The sequence below is a fragment of the Paroedura picta genome, chromosome 4 (genome assembly GCF_049243985.1).
Source record: "Paroedura picta isolate Pp20150507F chromosome 4, Ppicta_v3.0, whole genome shotgun sequence".
NCBI lineage: Eukaryota > Metazoa > Chordata > Lepidosauria > Squamata > Gekkonidae > Paroedura > Paroedura picta.
Genome location: NC_135372.1, coordinates 76,327,981 through 76,355,670, shown reverse-complemented (window position 1 = coordinate 76,355,670; position 27,690 = coordinate 76,327,981). Strand labels below are relative to the sequence as shown.

The 27,690-nt window shown below is 41.2% G+C and overlaps 1 protein-coding gene across 13 annotated transcripts in view; it reads left to right on the top strand.

Annotated features, from left to right (window-relative positions):
* Nucleotides 1-27,690, top strand: part of NFIA (nuclear factor I A) — a 592,830-nt gene that overhangs the window by 436,035 nt on the left and 129,105 nt on the right. For all 13 annotated transcript variants that reach the window (XM_077333540.1, XM_077333532.1, XM_077333538.1 and 10 more), the window contains 2 exons: nucleotides 5,954-6,028; nucleotides 23,629-23,746. In XM_077333540.1, the coding sequence (XP_077189655.1) occupies nucleotides 5,954-6,028; nucleotides 23,629-23,746 (193 nt within the window). The remainder of the gene's footprint in view (nucleotides 1-5,953; nucleotides 6,029-23,628; nucleotides 23,747-27,690) is intronic.

Below are 27,690 nucleotides of genomic sequence, written 5' to 3'. Positions count from 1 at the left end.
CAGAACCAAAAGCTCCTGTTGCTAAACAGGAGTGTTTCAAGAGAAATAGGGATAAAAAAGTAGCATCTATGCATTTCAGTGATAAAAGCATGCCCAATTGTTGAAAAGGAAAATAATAAGCCATATTTTATTTTATTTTTTAATTTTAATATGTTTTTAAATACTTTGATAATGTTGGCATTTAAATGTACTTTTAAAAACTTTTTTGGTCAAAATTTTGGAATAAATACATTTGTTTTTAATAAAGTTTCACGGCTGAATATAATACTCATCAGGCTCACTATCACAATCATGTGAAATTAAGTGAGGAAATAGTAGGAATTCTATGCTATGATGTACAGTTTTCTCTAACAATGCAGTGCTAGGCAGTTAAGCTTTCTATTAAATTAGAGAGGTATAACTCCTCAGGTTTGCTCTTTAAATTAAGCATAGGACCAGCAGAAATTATTTTTGTATTTCTACAAATTAAATTTAAGTACAGTAAATTACAATTCTAGTCTCCTCTGAAGCATTTGTTATTTTTGTTTCTAGTTTAGAAAGAAACTTTCCCCCATCATAGTTCTGATAATAACTGTCATATAAGCAAGTCAACTAAATTTTTCAACTTATATCCAACTAAACAGGGAGCAATGATGTCAATCCATTGTAGTCCCTTAGTATGATTTTCCTGAGGGCACTTGAGTTAACTGAGTGGTTAGATAAGATGTGTTATCATATAGAATTACACAGGAGACATGATTCAGATTCAAATTATATCAATTTGTTATATAAAATGTACACTTTTGTCTGCAAGACCAAGTCATTGCCTCATGAAAGTGGATCACCTAGTTCCCCCCAAAGTCATCCTGTAAAGCTAACTTTACTCCTGTAAAAGTAACTCCACTTGAAATTCTGGGCCTTTGATTTTGTAGGACCTTTATGGCAAATACTGATTTTTATTTACCATGTCAAGCTTGAGAAGTCACTTCAGTTCCTTTGTCTCGTCAGCCATTTATTTGTTTACCATTTACAGTTTCAGGCTGTTCTTTATTCAGATCTTCCTGCACTTTTCAGACTCGCAGGACCCATGCTGGTTTGTCTGTCTGTCTGTCTGTCTGTCTGTCTGCCTGTCTCTCTGTGTCCCAAAATACAAACAGTTGCTGTTAAGGGCTGTCCAAAACCCATAGCCCAGGAGGGACACACCCTCACCACTCCACCCCAACCTCAGTCTGCAAGCCTCTACCATCATCTCTAGTATTGCTGCTCATTTCCAGATTATAAATATCAGCTTCCCTGGTGAAAATGACTGCTTTGGAGGGGGGTCTTGGAGGCATTGTACCATTTTGAAGTCCCATCTCCAAACCTCCAGGAATATTTCCAACCCAGGGGTAGCCAACATTCAGGTCGAGCCTGGAGAGTTCCTGGAATTACAGGCAGAAACAGCTTTGGAAGTTGGACAGGATTGTTGTGCAGAAGAAACATTTAAGGCCTCCGACGCAGGTTGTTGTGAGGTTGAAACACTTGATGCTTACTGTACAGGGTTGTTGTGCAGATGAAACAGGAGGCAAGAGAAACTCTGCAACAGCATCCAGTTTCATCTGCATAACAACTCTGTGTGGTAGGCCTCAAATCTACAGAGAGTCACGGAGAAGAAATACATATGACTTTGCTGCATCTTCCCTCCAGCAGTGACATTGGCCACAGCAGTATTTTAAGTAAGAAGGGGCTTTTCTGTGGCCACCCTGTCAGCCAACTGTTAGGCAGGAAGGGAAAGCTTCCCGCCTCGCACTGCCCCCCCCCCGGTCAAAAGGAAAGCACAAGTCTGCCCATAGACTCCTCTGTGTTGCTCTCAAAAGGAAATGCCTCCCTCGCCTCAGTCAGGGGCTGTTAAGAGATTTCCTTCACATAAGGCCTGAAGGGAGAAGGGGATCTAACTGCCAGGGGTAGCTAACCCACCAGGCGACAGACTCCAACAAACTGAAAGAACTGAGAAGTGAAAGAACTGTGAGGGTACCGTCGGGGCAGGACATGCATGCTGATTGGATGGCCACTGGGTGGACAGAGCCAGGAGTCGTACAGATGACCTGATTGGCTGTTGAGGCCCAATTGCTCCTAGGACCCCTTACCGTCTTTATTGTAATGCTAATGGTTACAGGTTGTCTATTTATTCTCTTATTCATTTCTACTTGTAGAGATGGGCACATCTTTAAGATTCACCTAAGAAACAAAACTTATCTGTAGGTTTTGCAATCATATCAATGCAATATAACTGGTATATTTTAGAGCTGGGGTTGTGTAGTGGTGGTCTAGTATCTAGAACTGTGTTCATGTTATGTGCTGCCAAGTTGCTTCTAATGTGCTGTTATGGACAGTTTTGCTCAAATCTTGCAAACTGAAAGTTGTAAGTCCCTTGACTGAGTCAATCAATCTGTTTTTCTGCTGCTTTCTTCTTTCCTTTTGTGAGAAGCTAACACAGTAGTCCAGTAGTTGCTACAGTCTTTAATGTCTCCTTTTTTGGGGGAACTGGAATGTAATCTGGAAGACCCATATTCAAATCTCCAGTCTGCCACAGAAGTCCAGTGGATAATCTTGGGCCAATCATTTTCTCCCAGACAAACTTCACAGTGTTGTTCTGAGGATGAAATGGAGGAGGGGAAAATTATTATATAAGTTGTCTTTGTCCTTCCTACAACTTGTGCACTTACCAGAGGAACATTTCCTCAATAAGATGAGAGCTCTCCCCCACTGAGGGCAAATAAGAGGTTCTTCTCCATCCACATCCTCCTCCTCCTCCTGGCACTTCCCATGAGGATGAAGAGCCAGAAGGAGTTAAGCCACAGGGCTCTGGATGTCCATCCACATACTGTTTGACTTGCCCTCACTGTGTTCCCTGCCCTCCTTTCTGTTGGGAGGCTGGGGGAAGACCCTTTTGCCATGCTCTTTGCCAGCCACCCCAATCTCTCTAACCTCCAGATCACTGAGGGATGGCAGGGAAGGGTGGCACTGCTCTCCCTAATCTGATCTCCACTGGAGAAGGCCAAGCAGCCATGTTCTATGCTAGCACCACTACTCTCACCACCCTCCTGGCTGCCAGGGGAAGAAGTGGAAGGCCATCTAGGCAAGCTGTGTGCTGGCCACAACACTCTTGTCAGCCTCCTGGACCCTGGGGTCCTATTTGATCATTACTATTTTAAGATTTTAAGATGTCACTATATTGTGGGATATTTCACATGTCTAGTGTCTTGAAACAGATTGCCATGCTGTTATTACCTTGTGATACAGAAAAGCCATATTAGCAGACTGTGCAATTAACATTAAAAGAATCCCAATATAATACGCATGTAGCTATTATAAAAAGGTACGTAATTGGAAAATATGTCCAGTAATGATTGTGGAAAATAGAGGCTGTACTATTGTTAAAAATATCTGAAATTTACTTACTTTTCAGAGCATCTCAGGAAAGGCCCACTTTCATATTATTGAATGTCATGTATTTTATGGTATGCAGCAGAATGTGCAGAATATTCATAACTACTGGTATTTTGCACACTTTCCATGGTTATTCTACATGTTCTCTAGTTATGCACATTGCTTTAAACATGTGCAGGGCTAACCCTTGGTAACGATTGGGAAAAACATTTTTTTCCAGAAACTGGGAACACACAAATGTTTTACAGTGAGGAGTAATTATAAAGTGAAGATATCATTCCCGACAGTAGGAGCAATATTGATTTCCATGGATTAGTACTGTGCTGGAAATTTATTTAGGAACTCTGCATTCTGACCTTTGCATCCCTGGGTAGAGACTGTACCCTCTTCTTGCTTGTTGGATTTGCATCCATGAAAAGTGGAAGTGAAAAGAATGTTGCCAGATTCACGATTCTAGGCAGAATTGCCAAAAATGTATGTCCGGCTTGGCATTATTTATTGGAAAATTTATTTCAGAATGTCACCTGAATTAAGAAGGTGTATACATTGCTTCCAACTTTTCACAGTGATATATGTGCAGTTGTTTGGTATATCAGTAAATCGTTTAATACCTGCAGCCCAGAATTGTGTATGGTTTTGTGTTTGTATGCATGTATCTCCATGCATGTGTTAAAAGTATGCACTGTAAAATATATACAACATAATAAGAGTGGCAATGGTAGCTCAGTAGTAGGTCAGTAGCAATAGTAATATTTTGTAATACTGTGAGTAAATACAGTGAAATTAATCTATCCAATAGTCAGATTATGTACTACATCTGGGCATATGGAGCGCTTAAATTCATTACTGTGTGTGTATGTGTGTTAGATCTGGTGGCCTTAATTAGAACAACCTTAAAAGGTATGCCACTTATCCTACGGACAGGAACATCTTTACAGTTCTTTTAATAATCCCTTTATCCTCAGATTTCTTTGACCCTGATTTCAAAAGCAATAGGTCATGCTGGCCTATCAGCTGCAACCTTCTAATTGAACTCCTGATATGTACAGTATACAGTGTTGGTATCTGGTACAGCAGAATTGCCTGTACATTATTTACAGTTTGAGTGCTTCTTCTTTTGTAATTGATTACACCCAGAATATTAAATTAGAAAAAGGGAAATGGGAAGTGTAATAACATTTTGATACAAAATATCCTTGACAAAAAAGAAACAGGCAGGCAATCATATAACTATATTTTGGAGGAGGATTAAAATTAAAGTTTTCTTATGCAAATTTGTTTTTACTTTTTGAGAACCATTCATTTTTCAAGATTTTTAACAGCTACTATTTTAAGATTCCTCTAATATAAACTCAGAAAATGAAGAGTACATCTTTAAATCTTGTTTTGTTTGAATGGATGGATAATCCTGATCAGATGTTTCTTTAGAGAATAATGTTTAAAACGATTATAGAACTTAGCTGTCCCATCTGATTCCTGGGTACAGTATTTTAATTTCAATTGTTACGTTGTTAGGGTCATCTGAGGTAACTCTATTAAACTGGCTTATTTTGTTTCCAATTTCTAGCTGATTTGCCTTAATATATATACAAAACTCCCAGTTACTGTTAACTTTTTAAAACTCTTAACCATATGTCTACATATTTAAACAGCCATTAGTGAGCAATATATCTCAATATTAAAGCAGAAAAATCAGAAAAAAAATGATATTATGTATATAAAGTTAATCCCTCTTAAAATAGAAGCCACTTCTGTGGCTTTAAGAAACAGGTGTCCTGTTAGTAGCCATCATGTGGGTTGTTAGGTAATTATACCGGTATTGTGATATACCCAGGCCCAGTTGCTTCTGCTGTTCAACTGCAGCCACTGCAAGAAATCCAGTGTGGTTTTGTCATCAAAATTGCAGATTAGGATCTGGGCAACACAGGTTCAAATCCCCACTCAGTAGAAGCTCACTGAGTAAAAGGCAAAGGTATCCCCTGTGCAAGCACCGAGTCATGTCTGACCCTTGGGGTGACGCCCTCTAGCGTTTTCATGGCAGACTCAATACGGGGTGGTTTGCCAGTGCCTTCCCCAGTCATTACCGTTTACCCCCCAGCAAGCTGGGTACTCATTTTACCGACCTCAGAAGGATGGAAGGCTGAGTCAACCTTGAGCCGGCTGCTGGGATTGAACTCCCAGCCTCATGGGCAAAGCTTTCAGACGGCTGCCTTACCACTCTGCACCACAAGAGGCTCTTCACTGAGTAACCATGGGCCAATTAATTATTCTTAGCATAGCTTACTTTTGTGATTGTTATGAGAATAAAATGGAGAAGAAGAGCTACTTTTGGTCCCCATTGTAGAAAGGCAGGGTATAAATGAACTAAATAAATATAATAAATATAAGTTAAGATGGGGTTGGTAAAAGGTGGGCTAATGGGAGAGAAAAGAAAGCCGAAAAAGGCTGCAGAGCCTTTCAGAGAAGGGAAACTTACCAAACTATTTGAGAATACTGCTATTTGGTATTACAATTAATTATTTATCTCATTTTTTCCCTTTTGTAGGACATTTGGGCTTCCAAGACAGTTTTGTCACATCAGGTGTTTTCAGTGTGACAGAGCTAGTAAGGGTCTCACAAAGTAAGTATTGTTCTTTATTATTAAAACATTTTTTTAATGTATTTTTATTCGATTTCTCTACACACATTGAACCTTTGTACTACATTTGGAAATCACTTTTTAAATCAGTTTCCATATATCATAAATAACTAAATAGTATTGCAATTTTAATTAGGTAGAAAAAATAAATTGTGTATTATAATTAAAGTAATAAGGTCCTGTTTTTGCAGGATTGTTAGTGCCAGACCTAGCCCCTGATTCTGGAAACCTCAGTTTGTGGTGGCACAAGCTATTTTTGCAGTGGATTCTGGAATAGGCATCTTCATTATCACACAAGCAAAGTCCTATAGTGAAAGACATTGAATTCAACACAAAAAGATACTTGCAATTGAAGCAGAGAAGGATGGTATCACCAACTGACCATATTGAATCCTGGGGATTGAAAAGACAGTTGGCAACCTTGCTCATGGTTTTCTTTATGTAAAATGTTCATAAATTGGTAAGTGCTCTAGAATAAGATATATATAGCCAGCCTTGATCCATTTGCTAAACCTAAAGTGCTGCTTTAGCTATGATGGTCCAGTGTAGCCCTCAAGTCATTACAGAATTTCCCTGGGTCCAGTGCAGACATTCAGTATGTGCTCTCTCTACCCCATGATCCAAACCTATACATACAATCTCTCAATTCACGGAACAATACATACTTTTTGAAATTACTTAAATAGAGCTACCTTATTATAAGGGATTGTATGATAGGCCTTGTCCTCTAAAAGTGTAGCCATTTTCTTTCCCATTTATGATTTAGCTCTGGCTACCATTTACCAGCTCGAGCTAAAGTAGATTTTGGATTAAGCTTCCAAATGATTTCATGTCTGGTAAATGTTTCAGAGGAAGTTTGTGTGTTTTCTGAATTAGACTATAGATTTTCATCAGACTTAAAAACATGAACATATTAAACTTCCTTAAACTGAATCAGACCCTTGTTCCATTAAAGTCAGCGTTATCTACCTAAACTGGCTGGTGCTCCCCAGGGTTTTTCATATCATATTCAGGTAGATCCTTTAACTGAAGAGGCCAAGGATTTAACCTATGACCCCTTCCATGCCAACCAGATGCTCTGTTACTGAGCCACAGCCCTTCCCATTACAGCCCCCATACAGTCTATATCTGGGGTGGTCCGACTGTGGCCTATATGTACATCTACATTGGCATACATATTCATATTGTACAAGAATGATTGTTGTTACATCATCAAATCTGATAAAACTTTACAGTATCATCTTATTCACAAATGCAAGATTAGATCTTCAGGAAGAATCTTACCATGAGTTCCATGGTAATTTCCCCTGTCTTTTATAACACAAAGCTGCTGCTTGAGGCTTTTAGAGTGAGCAGAGAAGTGACAAGCCAGGAAGGGGTTATTAACCTCATAACACTACATGTTGTTTCTGTATATAAATGATGCAAAAATATAATAAACTTTCCTTACCTACAATTTATCCACTAAATGTCTCATTTCCCAGTTTTTTTTCTTTCCTGTCAGTCAAGAAAAAAGAAGGAACTGTATCTTTTACTCCTTGTTGAGTAAAATGAAATTTTAAGTAGGCTAACAGGTAACCAAAAAAGTATTAAACTTTCCCCTCATATGGGCTCTCCACTTAGTCTGTTTGGTTCATTTCTGTCATTGCCCACAGCTGCTGTATATAGGGACAGCATCAGGATACTTTGAGTGTGGCAGCTGCTGGACCCAAGATTTCTGGGAGGACCCACTGCTGTCAGCACTCATGCTGTATACACTGCCTAGTAGCACTGAGGAAAGGTTTGCTAGCTGCAAGTGGGAGTACTTTTGAGCAGTCAAGGGAAGGACAGAAAAGCAAGTGAAAGACAATTAGGTGGGTGAAAGCGAAGGAGACATACATTCAACATACATTCAACTAAGACAGAGATCCTCTGGCTAGGTCAGTATGTCCCAGGTGAGGGGCTACAATTCCTGACTCATATTGGGGCCCAGTTAACCTTTTGGGTTACCATCAGGAGCTTGGGGGCAATCCTGGATTCTTTGCTATTGATGGAGATCCAGGTCACAAATGCTGCCTGCCAGGTTTTCTACCATCATTGCCAGGTGTAGCAGCTAATGCCTTACCTGTTGGCATCCAACCTGGCCAATGTGATCCAAGCAACAGTCACTTATACTAACCCTGTATCTGCTCCAAAATGCCGTGGCCTGGCTCCTTACTGGAACCAAGTGGAAGAGAGCACATTCAACCAGTGCTTCCAAGATGCACTGACTCCAGATAGAGGACCAAATTAGGTTCAAGATGCTGGTACTTATCTTTAAGGCCCCAAATGGTCTGGGACCTTCATACATGTGGAACCCTTCAGAGGAGTTTATGTTTGAGCACACAAAACCATCTCAAGATCCCCAGCCCCAGATAAGTGACCCAGCAACTGTCTTCCCTACATACATATATAGATATAACCTCCAGATGCCATATGGTTTATATCCCCCCCAAGACATGGTGGTGAATTCCTGAATTTTAGTATAAATTGATTTTAATAATTAATAATTTAAACTGTATTTGATATGTTGCAAGCTGCCCTGAGTGCCTGGGGAAGAATGGCATAAAAATTGAAAACAACCAACCAAACAAATAAATGCCTGATGATGCAGGAAGGGGAGCCCTGAGAACTCTCTGCCCAAGGGTCCCTAAAATCTGGAGCCCATTCTGATTCTGTGCGTGTATAAGCCCGCAGTAAATACAGTCACAGAAAACATGTTCTACCTTTTATGGCTGTCATGATTTTATATACTCCATAGCCTGAGCTGTATGGAATTCTGTTTTTCTGAAGCCATTTCTTTTGACCTTTAAACAATGCTAAGAGCCTCCAAATAAATGACATGCTGTAGGTTGCTCACCACCACCTTGTCGATATTCATTAATAGCTAATTAGAAGTACCTGTCACCACCCTATTTTGCTGATCAGAGATGCCTTGATGTTTTATTATGACATAATCCAGGCAGACCAATGAGATATGGACACCATTGTCTCACAGCCATATTTCTGTTAAGGACTTAGTGGCAAATTTAAGTGAAATTATAACGCTGCCATTTTTAGGACCATGTCATGTTGTACCATGTAAAGCCATCATTCCTATATAAATATATATAGGGAGAGACAGAGACTTTTAATGACTTTATTTCAATGTATGGTACCTATCTTCATGTTCATTCTTTTTAAAAAATATGGATCATAGAGCTGTTTGGGGATCCTTGTATACATAAGAAATCCATTTAATGAAGTTTTGAGTATAGTAGCATCTTTAAGACTATATTCATATGTTCACAGTGCAATTCTAAACAGAGTTATACCTTTACTGATTTCAATGCACTTAGAAAGCTGTAATGGTTTATTATTGTATTATTAGACTTCCAAATCGAGGGAAATATTGCAAAGATCTTCCTCATTGTCTCTATATACTCACTTTGAATTACTATGTCTGTTTAACTTGCTGCAGATATGAAATCAGTATTTTGTTTTCTGAATATGTCTACTGAAATTCTACACAGGTTAAATGATTTTATAACATTTGAAAAATCCAGGAAAGGTTGGACTTTACTATGATATGTCCTGTTACTGGATTCTCTGCATCTCTGCTAGAAGCTTAAATGTCACTTAAAATACACAAACAGGAGTACTGTATGATTATCCCTGACAATAAGAAGCTGGAACAGACATAAGAAGCTTCAGATTGGCATAAGGTGGCACTCTAGTGTTTGAAAGCTGCAATAATTCTCTTACTGTAAAGCATGAGTCATTGTTATTAAAAAACAAAAGCAGTTATCACTTGTATTTACTAGTATTCTTCACAATGAACTTAAACACTGGATCTTCTGGCGTGAAAACATTTGATATGCAATTTAGGGTTGTAGCATTAATGCAAAAGTTGTTGGGCTAGAAGGGGGAGGGAAATTCTAACAGCATGGGTGTTTTGTTGTGCCATGGCAGTTTCAAACTGTGCTGACCCTGCTAGACTGCAGTCTGCCATTTGAACATCTAATGATAAACATGGAGATTGTCACATTCTGTGGCTTGTGTCATATCTGCTGAATTAGCTTTGTTGACATTCCCAAAAACTTTGGTTTAAAGGAAGACGTAACTTGGTCAAACTTATCACTAAAGTTAACTAAAAATGGACACAGACTTAATTTTAAAAATTGGTTGAACATGAATTCACTGTTACTGCTCTGATTAGATATGCAGCATAATCTCATTTCAGTGGGACTTCATTCAGTCACTTCCAGGATAGTATAAATATGATCTCAGCCTTGAGGTGCTTTTTGCCAGAGCACACTCACATGCATGTGGTTTTAGGACCCCAAATGTGAGCAGCTATTTAAACTGGCAGGTCAAAATGGCTACTAGAAATTGGTCACTGGCCTAGAATATGTAAAATACTAATGACAGTATCTATGGATATGACTGAAGTATGCAATTGCCACTAACCATCAACATTCAGGAATTAAGCTGCAGATTTTCAGAGCAAAAGATGTCATTTCTGAGAATGCTTGAAACCTGCAGGCCTCACACTCTCACTTTTTAAACTCAATTTACCATTGATGGAACATTCACAACACTATATTCAAGCTTTTGGTAGCAATTATGCATGTAAAACAGTACCACTCCCATTGACCTCACTTGGATTTTAGCATCCAATTCCTGACTGGCCATTTGTATGGATTTCATGCAGTAAGAAGAGTGAAAGACACTACTTGACCAGCTAGTATATTTTCAGAGTATTGTTTGGATCACACCAAGATTTGGATCCCACCTAGATTTATGTAGGCATAAGGAGAAGGAAATTTTGTTAAGCAGCAGCCCTTCCCCCAACTACTGTTCCTGGGGGATGGGTGCCCTCAAGAACAGCTTAGAGAAGGACTAGAGGTTTCCCATGGGAGGGGAACATTTGTGAATCCCCTCCTCCAACCAAGAGAAAACTAGGGGGATCTGTTTTCTTTTACATTCTACAGTAACATAGCTATGCTGTTTCTCCATATGTGAGGTTTCTACTGTTCTGATCAATATTGTAGGATAGGTCATTTAAAATCAGCAGCATGAAAATAAACACTGAAGAGACCAACATCATATTCAGCAGCAAAGCATGGCTGTCTAAAGGCTACAATTCAAGTCTGGATATGAAGAGACTGAAGGGAGAAATTATAATACAAAATGGGCTGTAGGCTTAGAATGAAACATTGCAGTGACCTTGCCTTTTATGCCATTATATACAGTTCAATGGCAGCCCACTCAAACCTTGTTCTCAATCAATATCCTATTAAAGCAACACAAAAAGTCCCCATAAACATTGTGGTAAGCTACGTTAATAAATGGAATTCGGTATAATTAGATGGTCAATAGCGTGCTATACTAGTAATGTTAAAAATGAACATCACACATTTCATATCTGTGGTATTCTGTAAAGCTTTCTTACGCAAATTAGCAAAACCATTTACAGGAGGTAAAAGACCTAACCGTATATTTCAGCCATAGTCTTTTAAAATAATGATGTTTATAATAATAATATTCAGTTGAGAGATAGTTACTGCTGAAAGGCATACTGGTTCCTTGGTTTGACTCCCATCTCACTCTTATATTGTCACTTTGCAAGTATAAACAAAAAAGATTATTATTTTCACCCAAACACATCCATGGATTTACCTCCATATGTAATGCTCTTAGTAGTAGAGAGTTGGTTATATATCCAACAGTTACCTCCAGATCAGACTTCTGTAACTATTCTATGCATGGCTACCCTTGAGGCTGCTCCAGAAATTCCAACTGGTCCAGAATGTTCCCGACAGCTCAGCTCCAAACAAGAACCCCATGGAAAGCACATTTTACACCAGTGCTCTCTCAGCTTTGCTGTCTTCAGATTGGAGACTGGATCACATTCAAAGTTTTGACATTGAAGGCCCAAACATTCTGAGACACCTACATCATTGGGACTGCCTCCTCCCCTTATACCGTCAAACAGTATTGAAATCGTGCAGTCTAAATCTGCTCAAGGTCCTTGGCCTGAGGGAGATAATACAGATCTCAGATAGGGCCAGGGCCAGGGCCAGGGCCAGGGCCAGGGGTGGTGGGCTGCCTCCTTCCTGCTCCCAACACCTCCCAAAGGACATGCTGTACAGGTAAGGCTGTGGGAGGGGGCTGGCCCCTTCCCCCACATCTCCCAAGGGCCAAGCTAGGTGGGTAAGGCTGCTGGATCCCTCCAACCCCTTTGAGGAAAGGGAGGGTGGGGGAAAGCAAAGAGCACTCTAGTGGCCAACTGCAGGGCCATGGGGAAGTGTTGTGAGCCCAGGTCCTGTTATGGAGGACTCCTTAGAAGAAAATCCTTGCCAGGAACTCCCAGCTTCACCTGAGCCTCAGCTAGATGAGAGCTTAGCCCAGCCAGATGTTCAACAGGCAGAGAGCTCTGCCCAGCAGAAGAGAGTGGAGCTGCAGACAAGCCAGGGCTTAGATTCCAAAGTTGTTGCAGGAGCTACTCATTCCTCTGTCCAGCCTCCAACTGCAGCTCCCTGCCTTGTTAGCCCACCTGGCTTACCTGAGTCAATTAAAGAATGCCAGCTATATGCTGGAAGAGAGTTCCAGTCTAAAAGGCAGCACAGTATGTTAGTAAGACAGTTGCTGACTGCAGAAAGCAGAGTCATCACAGAGTAATGACTGAGAGGCTGCTAACAGCCTATATTAACTTGAAGCTAGGAGGCCTGGGTTGTGGAGAACTGTGGTGTGCTCACCAACTTTATAATTTTTAGTGACAGTGATGTTTAACAGATTTAAAACCCACGCAGGAAGAACAAGCTAAATTTATAAAGTTATCATTTGTTTGGATTTAATTATGTAATGACAGGGTCTTTGTTAATTACTCTCAGCATTACACAGTTAAGGATAGATCTGCATTTTTACATATTCATTTTCCTTACTGTTTCCCCCAGAATTAAACCCAAACAAAGGATAACCTTATAAACTTAGCTTGTTATTCTTATACGGTTCGTGAATCTGTTAATATCTTCATTATAACTTGCTGCTCACCCTCTACCTATATGTATGGCCTAGGAATTCCCATTTCATTGTATCAGCAGAAGCACACATGCACGTGAAAACTTAGATCTTCAATAAAACGTCCTTGGTCTTAAAGGTGCCACTGGACTCAAACTTTGTTCTGCTACTTCAGAGCAACACACCTGAATCTGTTTCAGGCACATTCGTTCTCTGCTCCCAGTGACTGAAAAGTATATCATGTATATGTAGAGGTTTGTGGCCAGACCACCAAGTCAGCTGAAACTGGATCCCAAAGCAGCATTAGCTCAGTTAGATAAAGCTTCATGTACATCAATCAAGGGGGGGGGGGTTGAAGGGAAAGTCTGATCTTTATCCAACAAAGCCACCTTCCTTAATATACATTTAGCCTAGAATTCTTTCTCATATGCAATATATATGTTGGTGATTCTTAGGCTTCTTAAAATTCTTATGCTTCAGTATCAGTTTGAGTAATAGTAACTTTTTCCTTTAGGATCTTTTCATTGTAGAGCAGATGGATTTCCTTGTGCTTTGCTGCATGGATATATATATATATATATTTGCAGGATTAATTTCCCCTGTGTTGAGAACTATGCTAAAGCATTCTCTGCACAGTATCAAACATAAAGTCCTCATCCTTTCATCTTCATTCTCTCGACTTTCTCCCCCTCACTCCTCTGTGGCCTTATAGGGTGTATTTTATCATGCCTCCTAAACTCTAGAACTTTGCAAAAAGTTCTAGAATCCTCCAGCTTTGGAGTGGGATCAATTCTCAGATTTGCAAGCAGCAGTGCTAGCTAACAAATTACATGGTATAATTAGCCTGGTATAATTAGTTAATGCTCTGCCTGTTTAATAGGTGTCTGAAGGTCAAACTATGTCATAGACTTGGGTGATAACAGTGGTGGCAGGAGGTTCAACATTGAACCATGGGAGGAAAGGGATATAATATTTTCATTTATATTTCAGCCCCTGATGGCCTTGCAAAGCTACTTAATTGACCAATGAAAATGTATTCAGGCAATAACATAAGCCATCTTTATATTTCCCTTAGGGGGACGGGTCTGAGAGTCATTTGAAAAAAATTGGGAATTATTTGGAAAAATTGGCAGGATTGAAAGGAGTACATTTCTTTTTGTTTTGCATTGCGGCCCCAATCCAAGCAACAGGCCTCTGGATGCTGTTGTTTATCAATAAAATTATGCAGAAGATCCATTTACGAGGTAGCCCTAAAATGTAAAATCATATACCTGTTATATATCCTCACCCTAATCCAGCTCTTCTCAACTTTTTTCAGTTGAGAACCCTCTGAAACATTCTTCAGGCTTTGAGAAATCCCCAAAGTGGCACAATCTTGTAGAATATGGTTGAGAAGCGTTGCTATGTGCATGCCCACCTGGGGCCCCTCTCCCTTCCCACCCCTTTCAGGTCCATCATTGGCCATTTTGGGAGGGGGTGTGAGTTGACATGGCATATATGGATACCTGATAAATCAGGAGAGGAAGAAGGAAGTGAGATGACTAGAGCGAGTGTGGAGGAAGATTCGTGAAGAAGTGACTAAGACATCGCATCACACGCTTATGAAGGCATATGAGAATGTCATGAAAGCGGCGAAATGAGACTTCTACGCCATGGAAATCGTGTCCACAAGCTTTCACCTGACACAATTATATAGAGTAATTAGGTCTCTTACTGCCCTCGAAGAAGGGCATCAAACTATAAGGAAATTGAATTTGAGCTGTGCAGCTTTATCGAGCTAGTTTGTGGACAAAGTTCGGTCACTCCGCCATGACCAACCTACCACAATTAATAAAGTTTGTGAATTGGAAGCTCCATGGCCACTGAGGGGTCAGTGAGAGTGACTACTTACCCCTTAGATCCCTGTCCATCTTTTTATACTACTCTAGTATATTATAAGAATTCATTGGGAGCGGAGGTGCCACAGAGAGACTATGAATTCTGAAGTCCAGTTGGACAATACACTTTGGGGAGTAACAGGGTTGCTGTCAGATCCTTAAGAGTCCTTCTTCCCTGTCTTCAAATAACATATTGTTTCAGGGTTGTGCACACACTTTTTTTCATGTACAAAATGCCAGGTTCCATCCTTGGTGTTCCCTATGGGAAAAAACTTACGGTAATCTTTACAGTTCCCTGATGCGTCATTTAGAATAGGTTTTTGTTTAGCATGTAACACTTCCAGCTGTGGGATGAAAACATTGTAGGCTTTAACCTATGCTCTCTCCATTCATGAAGTTTCACAAGGTTAGGATATCTGAGGGCCTTGCCTGGATCCCCTACCAGTGTGTGATTTTAATCCTGAAATGTGCATAACTATGGCTAGTAACAGCAAATGAGAAAAAAATGGTTTCAAACCAAAGGAGAAATGTTAACCAAATTCTAGATGTGGTCTGAATACATTTTGACCTCTATGAACTCTCACCATGGAAATTAGTGATTACTTGATTCAACCCCATTTCCCTAAGGTGGGAAATCCCTACACTTATTCTTACAAAACTGAGAGGCTGCTTTTTCATGTTACTTAGATAGGAATGAGAAGGGCTCATCCCTCACAGACTTTCAGGGGTCCGTGGGGCTCGATTTGAGAAATGCTGGATTATATTGTTAATAAAATGGTGACTGGACAGATGAATTTCATTAAAATGAAGATGCAGAAGGCTTTTCTTGATGGTTAAAAATACCAACACAGAGAAGCAGTTTCATTCAAACGTTTTTTTCTCTCTCTCTCTCGTACACGCACACACACACACACACACACACACACACACACACACACTACTGGTGACCTTGGCTAATCTATAACATGAGATGGGTTTACTTATTGTAACTACTAAAAGACATTTTTAATTCACAGGCTGGGCCATTTTATTTGTTCAGTGCAAGGAAAGCACATAACCTTTTAAAAATAAATAAATACATTTTAATAGTTTGTTAACGTTGCTGTCTTAATGTTAGTTCACTATCTGTAGATATAGCCAAGTTTAGCAAGGTAGAATTACACTTTATAGAATTTAGACCCCTGAAATAAGGACAGACAACTAGAGTCTGGCTAATTAATTAAGGTATTTTTCCTCATTTCCACTCTCTGAAATGAAGTTGTTTAATAAATATTATAGTAAGTGGGAAATGACATTGTTATACTCCTGCCTGAAAAACACATTATTAACCTTTCAGCTATGCTTTCCATAGGTCTTCTGTGAAAGAGAATTTATCAAGTGAAGGCTTTTAAACAAAGAGATGTTTGGCCAAGAAGTTGCTAAAACTGTGAAGTGGATGCTGCACTACCTTTATGATTGATTTCCGTTCAAGTCAGACTGACTGCAGCGTGGTCATTTTTCTAACCCATAACTGTTCGCGCGGCAGTAGTTTGCTATCTGCAGGGTGTCTGAATTATAGCAGACCATGCCCATGCTACCTTTTATACAAATTATAGTTACACTGCTTTCTTTTTCCATGCAAATTCATCAGTTTTACAGCCTCTTGTCTCTGATGTCAGGACATTCTAGCAGACAGCACAACTGATAAAATGAGTTAATCTGACAATCCTTTTTTTCTTCAAATTTTAGTCACCCATTGCACAAGAAGAATATTGTAGTTAAAAGAAGATAGCAAATGAGTGTAGTCTTTTTGTAAATGGTTCCCAAGCTAATTCTATTTAAAGATCATTACTGACTGGCTCCCATTTTAATAGCATTGTGTTCTTTCCATCCTGTCCCTTTAAAAATGCATGGCTATCAATGTATATCACTTAACCTGTTTTTATTAAACCACTGGTTGTACAAGTCCATTGTTTCCAACATAAAGAAATTGTATGAAGGTTTTTTCTTTGCACTATTTATGATTCCTATGCTTCATCTGTGCTATTATTCATGTGCTTCATCTGTAGTCTGTGAACAACTTACTCTAAATAATATTCCATCTATTGAGGACTTAGGCTTCTACTTCAGCTGTAATATGAAAAGAAGTGTATGCCCATGCAAAACACTCACCCAAGGCAACTTGGATAGGAAGAGGCATCCAGAAAGACCTGGTTGCCAGGTTATGCTGGGAATAATTTCACTGGGAACCCATAAGCCCTATGATGCTTTTAGTTCCTCAGAAGTGGTCATCAGTGACCCATTCCCCAATTAAGATTTCTTTAGATCAATGATACTATATAAAACAAACAAGGATTGCCATGTTTGTGCCAGGGTTGACTAGAAAGTAGCAAACTAGAAACCTCTGTGACAGAATAGCCACATTCTACAATGAATTTTAATAATTTAAAATTAATATACAAAGGTCACAAAAATGCATGGGCATAAGGGGCAGAGAGTTATATCTTTTGTACCAAGGATACCACAGGCACTCTCTAATAGATGACTCACATTTGAAAGTAGATAATGTTGTCATTGGTTGCTTACCAAACAGATGATTTATGACAAACAAGTTACACATATCTACTGAATAATAATGTGTTTGAATTAGTATTTTGTGCCATGGAAGTCCTTTGTGTGGAGTTGTGGCCCATTCAGTGATGCAGATCATAATGAACCAATGTTTGGAAGCTATGTGAATGAGAGAAAGCAAGCATGGTATAGTGGTTAAGAGCAGCAGCCTCTAATCTGGAGAACTACATTTGATTCCCCACTCTTTAACATGCAGCTAGCTGAGTGATCTTTGGCCAAACACAGTTCTCTCAGAGCTCTCTCATAGAATCATTGAGTTGGAAGGGACCTCTTGGGTCATCTAGTCCAAACCCCTGCACTATGCAGGACACTCACAATCCTATCGCTCATCCACTGTAACATGCCACCGGCTTGAATATTCACAGAATAAGCCCCTCTGTCAGATAGCTATCCAGCCTCTGTTTAAAAATTTCCAAAGATGGAGAACGCACCACCTCACGAGGAAGCCTGTTCCACTGAGAAACCGCTCTAACTGTCAGGAATTTCTTCCAGATGTTTAGACGGAATGTCTTTTGAATTAATTTCATCCCATTATATCTGGTCTGTTCCTCCGGGGCAAGAGAGAGAACAACTGTGCTCCATCCCCTTTTAAATACTTGAAGATGGCTATCAGATCCCCTCTCAGTCATCTCCTCTCCAGGCTAAACAGATCAAGCTCTCCCAACCTTTCCTCATATGTCTTGGTCTCCTAACCCCTCATCATCTTTGTCGCCCTCCTCTGGACACACTTCAGTTTATCTACATCCCTCTTCAACTGGGGTGCCCAAAACTGAACTCAGTACTCCAAGTGAGGCTGAACCAGAGCAGAGTAAAGTGGTACCATCACCTCCCATGATCTGGACATGATACTCCGTTTGATACAGTCCAAAATCCCATTTACCTTTTTAGCCACAAAGTCACACTGCTGACTCATGTTCAATGTATGGTCTACTAAGACTCCTAGATCCTTTTCACACATGCTACTGCCAAGACAAGTCTCCCTCATCTTATATTGATGTATTTGGTTTTTCCTACCTAAATGCAGAACATTATATTTGTCCCTATTGAATTTCATTTTATTCAGTTTAGACCAGTTCTCGAGCCTCTCAAGATCATCCTGTATTCTGATTCTGTCTACTGTTATGTATGCACCTCCCAGTTTAGTATCGTCTGCAAATTTAATAAGTATCCCCTCTAATCCCTGATCCAAATCATTTATAAATATGTTGAACAACACAGGCCCCAGGACAGATCCCTGGGGAACTCCATTTGTCACTCTTCTCCAAAAGGATGCTGTACCATTAACAAGTACTCTTTGGGTATGATCAGTCAACCAATTATCAATCCACCTGACAGAATTAGGATCTATACCGCATTTTACCAACTCGTCAACAAGAATATCATGTGGAACCTTATCAAAAGCTTTACTGAAATCCAGATAAACTATGTCCACTGCATTCCCCTGATCCAGAAAGGGAGTCACTTTCTCAAAAAAAGAGATACCTTGGTCTGACATGACTTGTTCTTGCAAAACCCATGCTGAGTCTTAGAAATCACAGCTTTCTGTTCTAGTTGCTCAAGGAACGACTGTTTGATGATATGTCCCAAAATTTTGCCAGCTACAGATGTCAAGCTGATGGGTCTACAGTTACCCAGATTCTCCTTTTCCCCTTGCTTGAATATGGGGACAACATTTGCCTGCCATTCAACTTCATTTATCTTCATTTATCTCACTGGATGTTTGTTAATAGGGAGAGGAAGGGAAGGCTATTATAAGCTACTCTCAGATTCCTTTGGGCAGTGAAAAGCAGGGTACGAAAAAACAGCTCTATCTGCTAAGGCAGATGCCCTTGAGAGATGGTTTTATTGAATTTAAATCAAATGATGAGCTTATGAATACTTTGATATTTGAAAAAAGGTTGGAATAGTTGTTCAGAGTATATTTTAGTGTCATAGGAACTAGCTACACTGATCCATACTTTTGTAGTCTCCATACCAGACTATTATAACATGGTCTTTGTGAAACTGCCCTAAACTTTAGCTTCTGGAAAATATAGCAGATCTTCTTTTGACTAACACTGGGAAGCACTTGGAACATAACACCAATATTATGATTGCAATATTTGTTTATTTCTGGACTCAGTTCATGGTGCTTTGAGGAAATTGTTGGAAGTATTGCCTCTCCCTTATAGACCCACTTGGTCCCCTGCAGTTAGCCCAACCCCATTTTCTTCCATGAAGTACATTTGGTCCTCAAAAGATTAATTGGTCTGGTTTCCACCTTCATATATCAAATGGATGTACAAAGATAATTTTTGCCTATGAAATGTTGAAGCTCATTGTCATTGTGTTTTCAGCATACCTTGGGTAGCATTCCTAACTTAGATAGTTCTTTTTGAAGCAGTGTTGCATCTGTTGGGTTGTGTACACAGATTCCTGTCAATCTGATTTTTAAATTACATATCATAGTAGTAGCTTATGGACTATGTTTTGTTTATCATCACTGGGTTGTAATTTTTAAAGATTGTATTTAATATATTTCATTATTAGCTATTTCAGACAAAATATTATTATTATTATTATTATTATTATTATTATTATTATTATTATTATTATTATTATTATTATTATTATTATTATATTTATTTCCCGCCTCTCCCAACAGGCTCGAGGCGGGTCACAACAACTAACCCCATTAAAATTCCCATTAAAACATCAATTTACTAACATGACGGATAAAAATCCCATCCCTCCCCCAATTATTAAAGAGGTGAAGAGGAAAGGATAGGAGAGTAGCATACACTCCAACTCCTAGGGGGGGAGCGATGTCCCTGATTCGCTGACCCCATAGACCCGTTTTACAGGCCCTGCGGAAAGCTGACAAATCCCGCAGGGCCCGCAGATCACACGGGAGCTCATTCCACCAGGTGGGGGCCAGGACTGAAAAAGCCCTGGCCCTGGTCGAGGCTAGGCGCGCTTCCTTCGGGCCGGGGACGACCAACAGGTTCTCACCCACAGAGTGTAAGGCCCTGCGGAGGGGCATAGAGCGGTAGGCGGTCCCTCAGGTATGTGGGTCCCAATCCGTGTATGGCCTTGAAGGTTAAAACCAAAACCTTGAACCAGATCCGGGCAGCAATTGGCAGCCAATGCAGCTGCCTCAGCACCGGTTGGATGTGGGCCCTCCAAGATGTTCCAGTGAGGCCCCTGGTAGCTGCATTTTGCACCAGCTGTAGTTTCCGGGTCAGGGACAAGGGTAGGCCTGCGTAGAGCGAGTTACAGAAATCTATTCTAGAGGTGACTGTCGCATGGATCACTGTGGGCCTGGCGAAGATAGAAAAATGCCTGGCCCACTACTCTCTTGACCTGAGCCTTCTTAGTCAGGGAGGCATCAATGGTCACACCCAAATTCCTAGCTTGGGGCACGATGGTAAGTTGCACCCCTGCTAGAGTGGGTAAATGCTCTGCCTGTTCCTGCCCTCTTCTCCCCAGCCACAGGACCTCCGTCTTGGAGGGGTTGAGTTTCAGGCGACTCTGCTCGAACCATTCAGACACTGCTTCCAAACATCTGGCAAATGGTTCCGGGGGGAGTTCGGGTGACTGTCCATTAGGAGATAGAGTTGGGTGTCATCAGCGTACCGATGGCAACCCAGCCCAAAGCTCCGTACCAGTTGGGCCAGAGGGCGCATAAAGATGTTAAACAATGTGGGGGAGAGGACTGCACCCTGAGGGACCCCACAAGCGAGTCTATAGGGCCACGAGAGCTCTTCCCCCACAGCAACCCTCTGGGACCGGTTCTGGAGGAAGGAGCGTATCCAGCACAAGGCTGTGCCCTGTATCCCCGTACCGGCCAGGCAATGGATCAACAGTTCGTGGTCCACGATGTCAAAGGCCACCGATAGGTCTAAAAGGACCAACATGGCTGACTCGCCTCTATCCAGTGGCGAGGTCATCCAGCAGGGCAACCAAAACCGTCTCCACCCCATGGCCAGTGCGGAAGCCAGACTGATATGGATCGAGTGCTGAAGTTTCCTCTAAGAATGCCAGGAGCTGGTCCGCTGCAGCCCTCTCCACCACCTTGCCCAGGAACGTTAAATGCGAACGCTAAATAGAGCTAGGAGATGAACACACTTTTTTCAGTTAATGAATGCCCATGCTTGTGGTGTGATTTGGCTACACTGAAGCAATGTTGTAGTATAATTTGTGATTCACTAAGTCAGCAAGTCATGACCCTGCATTTATGAATCAGCCCTAATAGCTACCTGTGAAATTTGCACAGCTATGTTCTGTCAGGGCCAGATGAGGAGGGCTGCGGGGGAGGGACAAAATTCCTGGGCCCCTGCCAAATTCAGGACCCATCCCAATTTATTTTACTTCTAATGCACTGCAATGCAGCCACTAGGGGCGCAAGGAAGGCAGACTGCAGTAAACAGCAGTAGTTCAGCTTTCTGCTCCGGTGCTTTCTACAGAGTTTACCACAAGGAGGCAAAATACTTGCATATCCTGCTAAACTCATCTAGCAAGCCAGGACTGGAGCAAGGTAAGACCAACCAGAACAGCTCATGGTTGCCACAGTCGTTGTTAGACTGCAGCCTTCTAACAAGATTGTTGTTTTCAGCAATCTGTTTCCCTCTTCCTTTCCTTCCACTTGTCTCCATAAGTTTGTTTGTTTAGCCAGATCTTCCTTGTCAGTGTCCTATAGAAAATAAAATAACCTTTCCTATTTCTCTTCCTCACTCTCCTTTTTGCTCTCTTCTTTTCATGACCTCAGTTCTCTCCCCCCACGTTTAATCCTACCCCTATTTTTCGGTCTTGGCCACAACCCCTCATCCCTATCTTGGTTGGCAACTTAATAGTAGTATAGCAGCAAACCCTTATTAATATGATGAACAGAAGTGTAGGAGGGCAATGTTTCCCCATCATCTATCAAAGAAGCAAAAGAAGGCCCCCCACACTTTTATGTGCATGGTAGCTGAATGTTAATCTAATTTAGTGGTTACACATGTGGAACACAATTCTTTCCATCCCCATTAGATTTAATTACATTTTAACATTTTCCAAGCAGTGAGTTGTTGTATTGATGGGACATCTGATATCCCTTAGTAAATTCTACTTTTCTGTTGTATAGATTAAGCTTCAGGTTATAGAATCATAGAATCATAGAGTTGGAAGGGGCCATACAGGCCATCTAGTCCAACCCCCTGCTCAACACAGGATCAGCCCAAAGCATCCTAAAGCATCCAAGAAAAGTGTGTATCCAACCTTTGCTTGAAAGACAGTGAAGACTTGTTATATGACAAGTGACACAATCTCTTTAGAAAGTCAGTCCCAATGATCCCAGGAGTTCTCATGCAGCATAACTACATAATCATTTTGCCCCTGATTTCGTGCCAGGTAAAAGTACAAGGATAAGCTTAAATAGATTTCTTACAGATTTTAATAGCAACAGAGAACAGTATATGATAAAGAGTTCTTGGATTCCCTAATCACAACTGTACATTTCTTCTGCATTAAAATGGTCATTTGCCTTTAGTCATTTCTTATGATGATGACATTAATTCAAGTTTCATGATTCAGAAATTCAGAAATTTCCCTTCTTCACAATGAAGGCTATGTGCTTAGTAGTATCTTCACTAAAAACTATTTCATTTCAGCCATTTGTAGAAATCAAGAGAAGATGCAGCAAAGAAGACTGGTTGTATGGCTGTGGTTGCAAGCTGACTTTGGGCTAACTAAAAAGATGGGATATAAATATTTTAAATAAATGAATCACTTACCCAAGCCAGCAAACAAGAGGAAAATCTTGCTAATATATCCAGTAATGTTAAGCATATGGAAACATTTGTGAAGAGGCAATATTCCTGCAATTTTTGGGAAGGCAATAAACCATGCTGCACACAGACTTTGCTATCAGGAAAAAAAAGTCAAAGAATACCTTAATTGCAAGTTGCGCAATAACTTTTAATCTTCCTAATTACGGTGCCTGTTAACTTATACATTTATACATTTATACCTACAAGTAAGGTAAAGTTATTAAGATGAAAGTGAATATTCCTTTTTTCACATGACTTACTGATTTCCTTTTCTTTATTTCTCCAGCACCAATAGCCGCAGGAACAGGCCCTAATTTCTCACTCTCAGATTTGGAAAGTTCCTCATACTATAGCATGAGCCCAGGAGCAATGAGGAGATCTTTACCAAGCACCTCCTCTACCAGGTAATTCATTATGTACAAGATATTGGGGTTATAGCTATGCAAATATTTCAAAATCAGTAATGCTGACATTTAATACTTACATTCCCGGACAGGTTCTGCTTAAGACACTGAGTGGAGTATTTATCTATGCATTTCCAAACCCTTTGTTTACACTCTGCATTTTGGGAAAATTACTGAAGATCTAATTAATGTAAATTAGAAGCAATTTCCTATAGGTGGAGTAGAAGTGATAAAGGATGGAGATGTTGGCCTATAATTCAAGACTTTTGAAAATGAGTCTTGATGACCCAAGTAGCCTGACCACAGTTAAGGGAACTGGCAGTTAACAGACTGAGGCCCAGTTCCTTCTAAGTGCAGAGACTGAATTGGCCTGGTTGAAATTGCTAGAGTGAAATGGGAAGTTACTTCATACAAATGGCTTGCCACACGTTGTGTTTCTATGCTGGTATTTGCACATCTAAGTTAAATTGGGACTCATCCAGGAATATTCAATTTGTGAACATCTGCTTAGGTGGCCAGTTAGGCGTGTGCTTGTCTGGGGAGCTGAACAGGCCACATATGGCCACAGATGCACAGCAATCAGGCATTGAGCTGTAATGGCTTGCAGGGATCTGCTGAACCAACTAGCCAACTAGGTGGTTTTCCATTACAGTGTTGTTTTGATAGAATCAAGGCTGGCAAGGTATGCAATCATTTAATGTAGTTTATCACACCTGCTGACTGTCAATTGAAGGAGAATTGCATGAAACATTACAGAATAATATAACTTTACTGCTTGACTCTAGGAAGGTCACAGGACCATGATAACTCTGCAGCAAGGGGGTCCTTTTAAAGTAACAGTGTTGAAGGTCAGCTAACCTACAAGGAGGTCACTGATGATGCTTCTGTGTCTAATGTAAATAAATCATAACTACAATAACCTGTGTCATATTACAAGATGGAAATGTAACACATGGCTTCAGATAAAGCGAAGCATAGCATCATAGCAAACGTTCAAGGAGCTGCATTTTGGAATTCTGCTCTTTGATGCAACTAGATTTGTCTTCCTGACAAAAAAAAAGGTCATTTTTTAAAGTATACCTTTAATAAAAGTTGCACTTTTTTTGCCAACAAAACAAACCCAGTTGCCATCATGTATGTGTCACACCTCACCTTCCCCTTCGCTGGCCCTGATAACATCAAGAGGTCTCAGAATGGGAGGGGTTCAGTCACCACCCTTCTCCTTCTCCCTGCTTGTTCCCTTCTTGCATAGTCTTGAGACAACTTTTTTATCTTCCCTTTCCTCTGTGTCTCTCCCCCATCCCAGCTGCTTGACCTCACCCTTCCAGGTCAGTCAACCTCACTTTGCTGGGGTTGGCTGGGCTAACCTCTGATCTTCAGCCCTCCTTTTATCTCTCACCAGTGAAGAACAGGTCTGCCTCCAGCATCCCAGGGCATGATTTGGCTGGAAGTGGCCTTTGATGACCCCCCCCCTTCCTTATCCTCCACTGTGTCTGCAGTTGGAAGCTCTTGGTCCTTGGGACCTGCAGCCAACCATGCCAGGGCTATGATCCTTAAAATGGAGTCTATCTGTTTACCACCTCTGCACATCCCAGAACTACCACTTCCAGCAGCTGCCCAAAAGTGGTGACCATCGGCTCCATCACACTGTTCTCTGCCCTGGGCCCCAGATTGTTGAGTAACATGGAGGGGGGCATTCTGCTGCCAATGGGGCCCAGATTTAGGGTTGCTAAGCTCACACTGCCTCTTTTCTGTGCATGAGATGGGTGGATGATCCTGAGCCCAGACATACACCTTGGCATGTGGGTTGTCTTCAAAGATTAATGAAGGTAATCTGCATTGATATGAGTCTGGTCCAGTCAGTGTTGGATTTTGAAGCTCAAAGGAAGCGGAAATAAATGCGATTGTAATATCTTTGGGTTGTGGTCCTTCATTCAGACCATCCAAACCAATGGTTCATAGTCTACCACCAATTTGAAATGGATGTTTGCCAGATAGTACTGTAGAGCCCCCATAGCCCATTTGATGGCCAGGGCTTCCTTCTCCACAGTGGGAAATCTTTGTTTGGCTGGCTGTAGTTTGCGGTTAATAAAAAGGATGGGCTGTTCTTGACTGTTGACTGTCTGGAATAGGACTGCACCTATTCCTATCTCAGATGTATCAGTCTGGAACAGAAATGGGAGGTCAGAGTCCAGATTCTGGAGGGCCAGATCTATTTGGTAACTGGAACCTGGGTTCCTGGTCGAAATGACCATTCTCACGTTCCACAGTTGAACCATTGCTTCTGCACCTCTTGTGTTTGTTCTTGATTCTGCCAGGCTGCTGTTTGAACTTGCTCAAGTTGCTTTTGGAATCACTGTACATACTTGTGGGGGTTCTCCATGGGTCAGTAGACTTCCTCAACCATTAATTACCTACCAAGAAGAGTATTCCTTGTGGCTTCTGGTCATACAACAATTTGAAGGGAGTGTACCCCATCAAACTTAGCACATTCTTTCTCAAAGCTAACATGAGAGGGCTTGTGTAGAGATCCCTTGCGTTGGGGCAGGTATGGGCCAACTTATGGAGCATGGCCTTTACTATTTGATTGAAATGTTCTGTTAACCTGTTGGTCTGGAGGGGGAATGGACTGATGTGAAGATCTTTTGGATCTATAAGACTTGTAATACCTGGCACTCCTGTAGCCTTAACAAGACACCTGTGAACCTACGCTTGGTCAGAATTTTCCTGGGTAGCCCAGCATGTACAAAGTCCTGCATTATGTTTTTTAGTTATGCCCTTGCTTTTAATATTCTGGAAGGGGGTGGCCTCTGGGTATCTAGTGGTGTAATCTATGAGAACCAAGAATGCTGGGTGTGCAGCATATGGTCCCATGAAATCAAATGGAGCATGCATAATTGGGAGAGGGGCAAGAGGAATGCAATGAATGTGATAATTTGAAGTGGTCTGGCAGTCTTCTCATGTTTTGCAGAAGTTATGCACATCTTTGGTTAAGGGGCCAGTACCTGAAGGAGGGTATTCCGGGCCGCCTAGTGGCCTGCCCATGGATGTTCATGAGACCAATACCTCAAGACAATACTATGCAGGAATGAGGAGGTGGTGTAGGATCTCCACGTCCTGGCACCCACATGAACCACGCCTTGTTCTTGGGCCTCCACAAAGTGGTGGTCCTGTTGCCATTGTCTTGCTGAAGCATTTTTCACCATATTGATCCTGTCATCAGTGGCTGGAGTGGCAGTCTCTCAGGTCAGATTATGTAGAGTCAGATAATGTAGGCACATCTATCCATAGCAGCACAGGGTAGGGTAACTTCTGTATCCAGGCCACATAGAAATCTCGAGTTCTTCCATGGTAGGTTATTTGGACCTTTACCTTTGAGCAGCATTCCATGTGTCCATGAAAACATACTGTTTGGGAGCTCCTCCATCTCCAGCTACAATTTAAATGCACTCAGGTTATGGTTTATCTGCTCTGTGGAGATCAGTACAGATGGATGCAGCAAGGGTCAGCTACTCATCCATTCAACCAGGGTAGGCAAACAGGGCTAAGGACACCCTAGGAGGTGAGGCAATGCCCACTTCCTCCACTGCACTGTAATGCCCTACCTGTCCTTCCTGTAATCTGCCACCTTCCACCATTCCCTTTGCCAATTCCAGAAGCATTGAGAGGTCTCAGAATAGGAAGGGAGGGGTTCAGTCACTATTCTCATCCTCCTTACCCCTGCTTGATCCCTTCTGGTGTCACCTCAAGAGCCCAGCCTATTTTGTCCCTGCCTGACAAGTTCCCCATCCCTCTATGCCCTGCCTCCTCTCTTCCCCTCCTTAGCTGCTTGACCCCATCCCTCAGGATTACTCCATCTCTTCCTGCTGAGATTGACTGGGTTGACCTCTTCTCTTGGCCCCTCTTTTTGTCTCTTACCAATGAAGAGGAGCCCACCTTCAGAG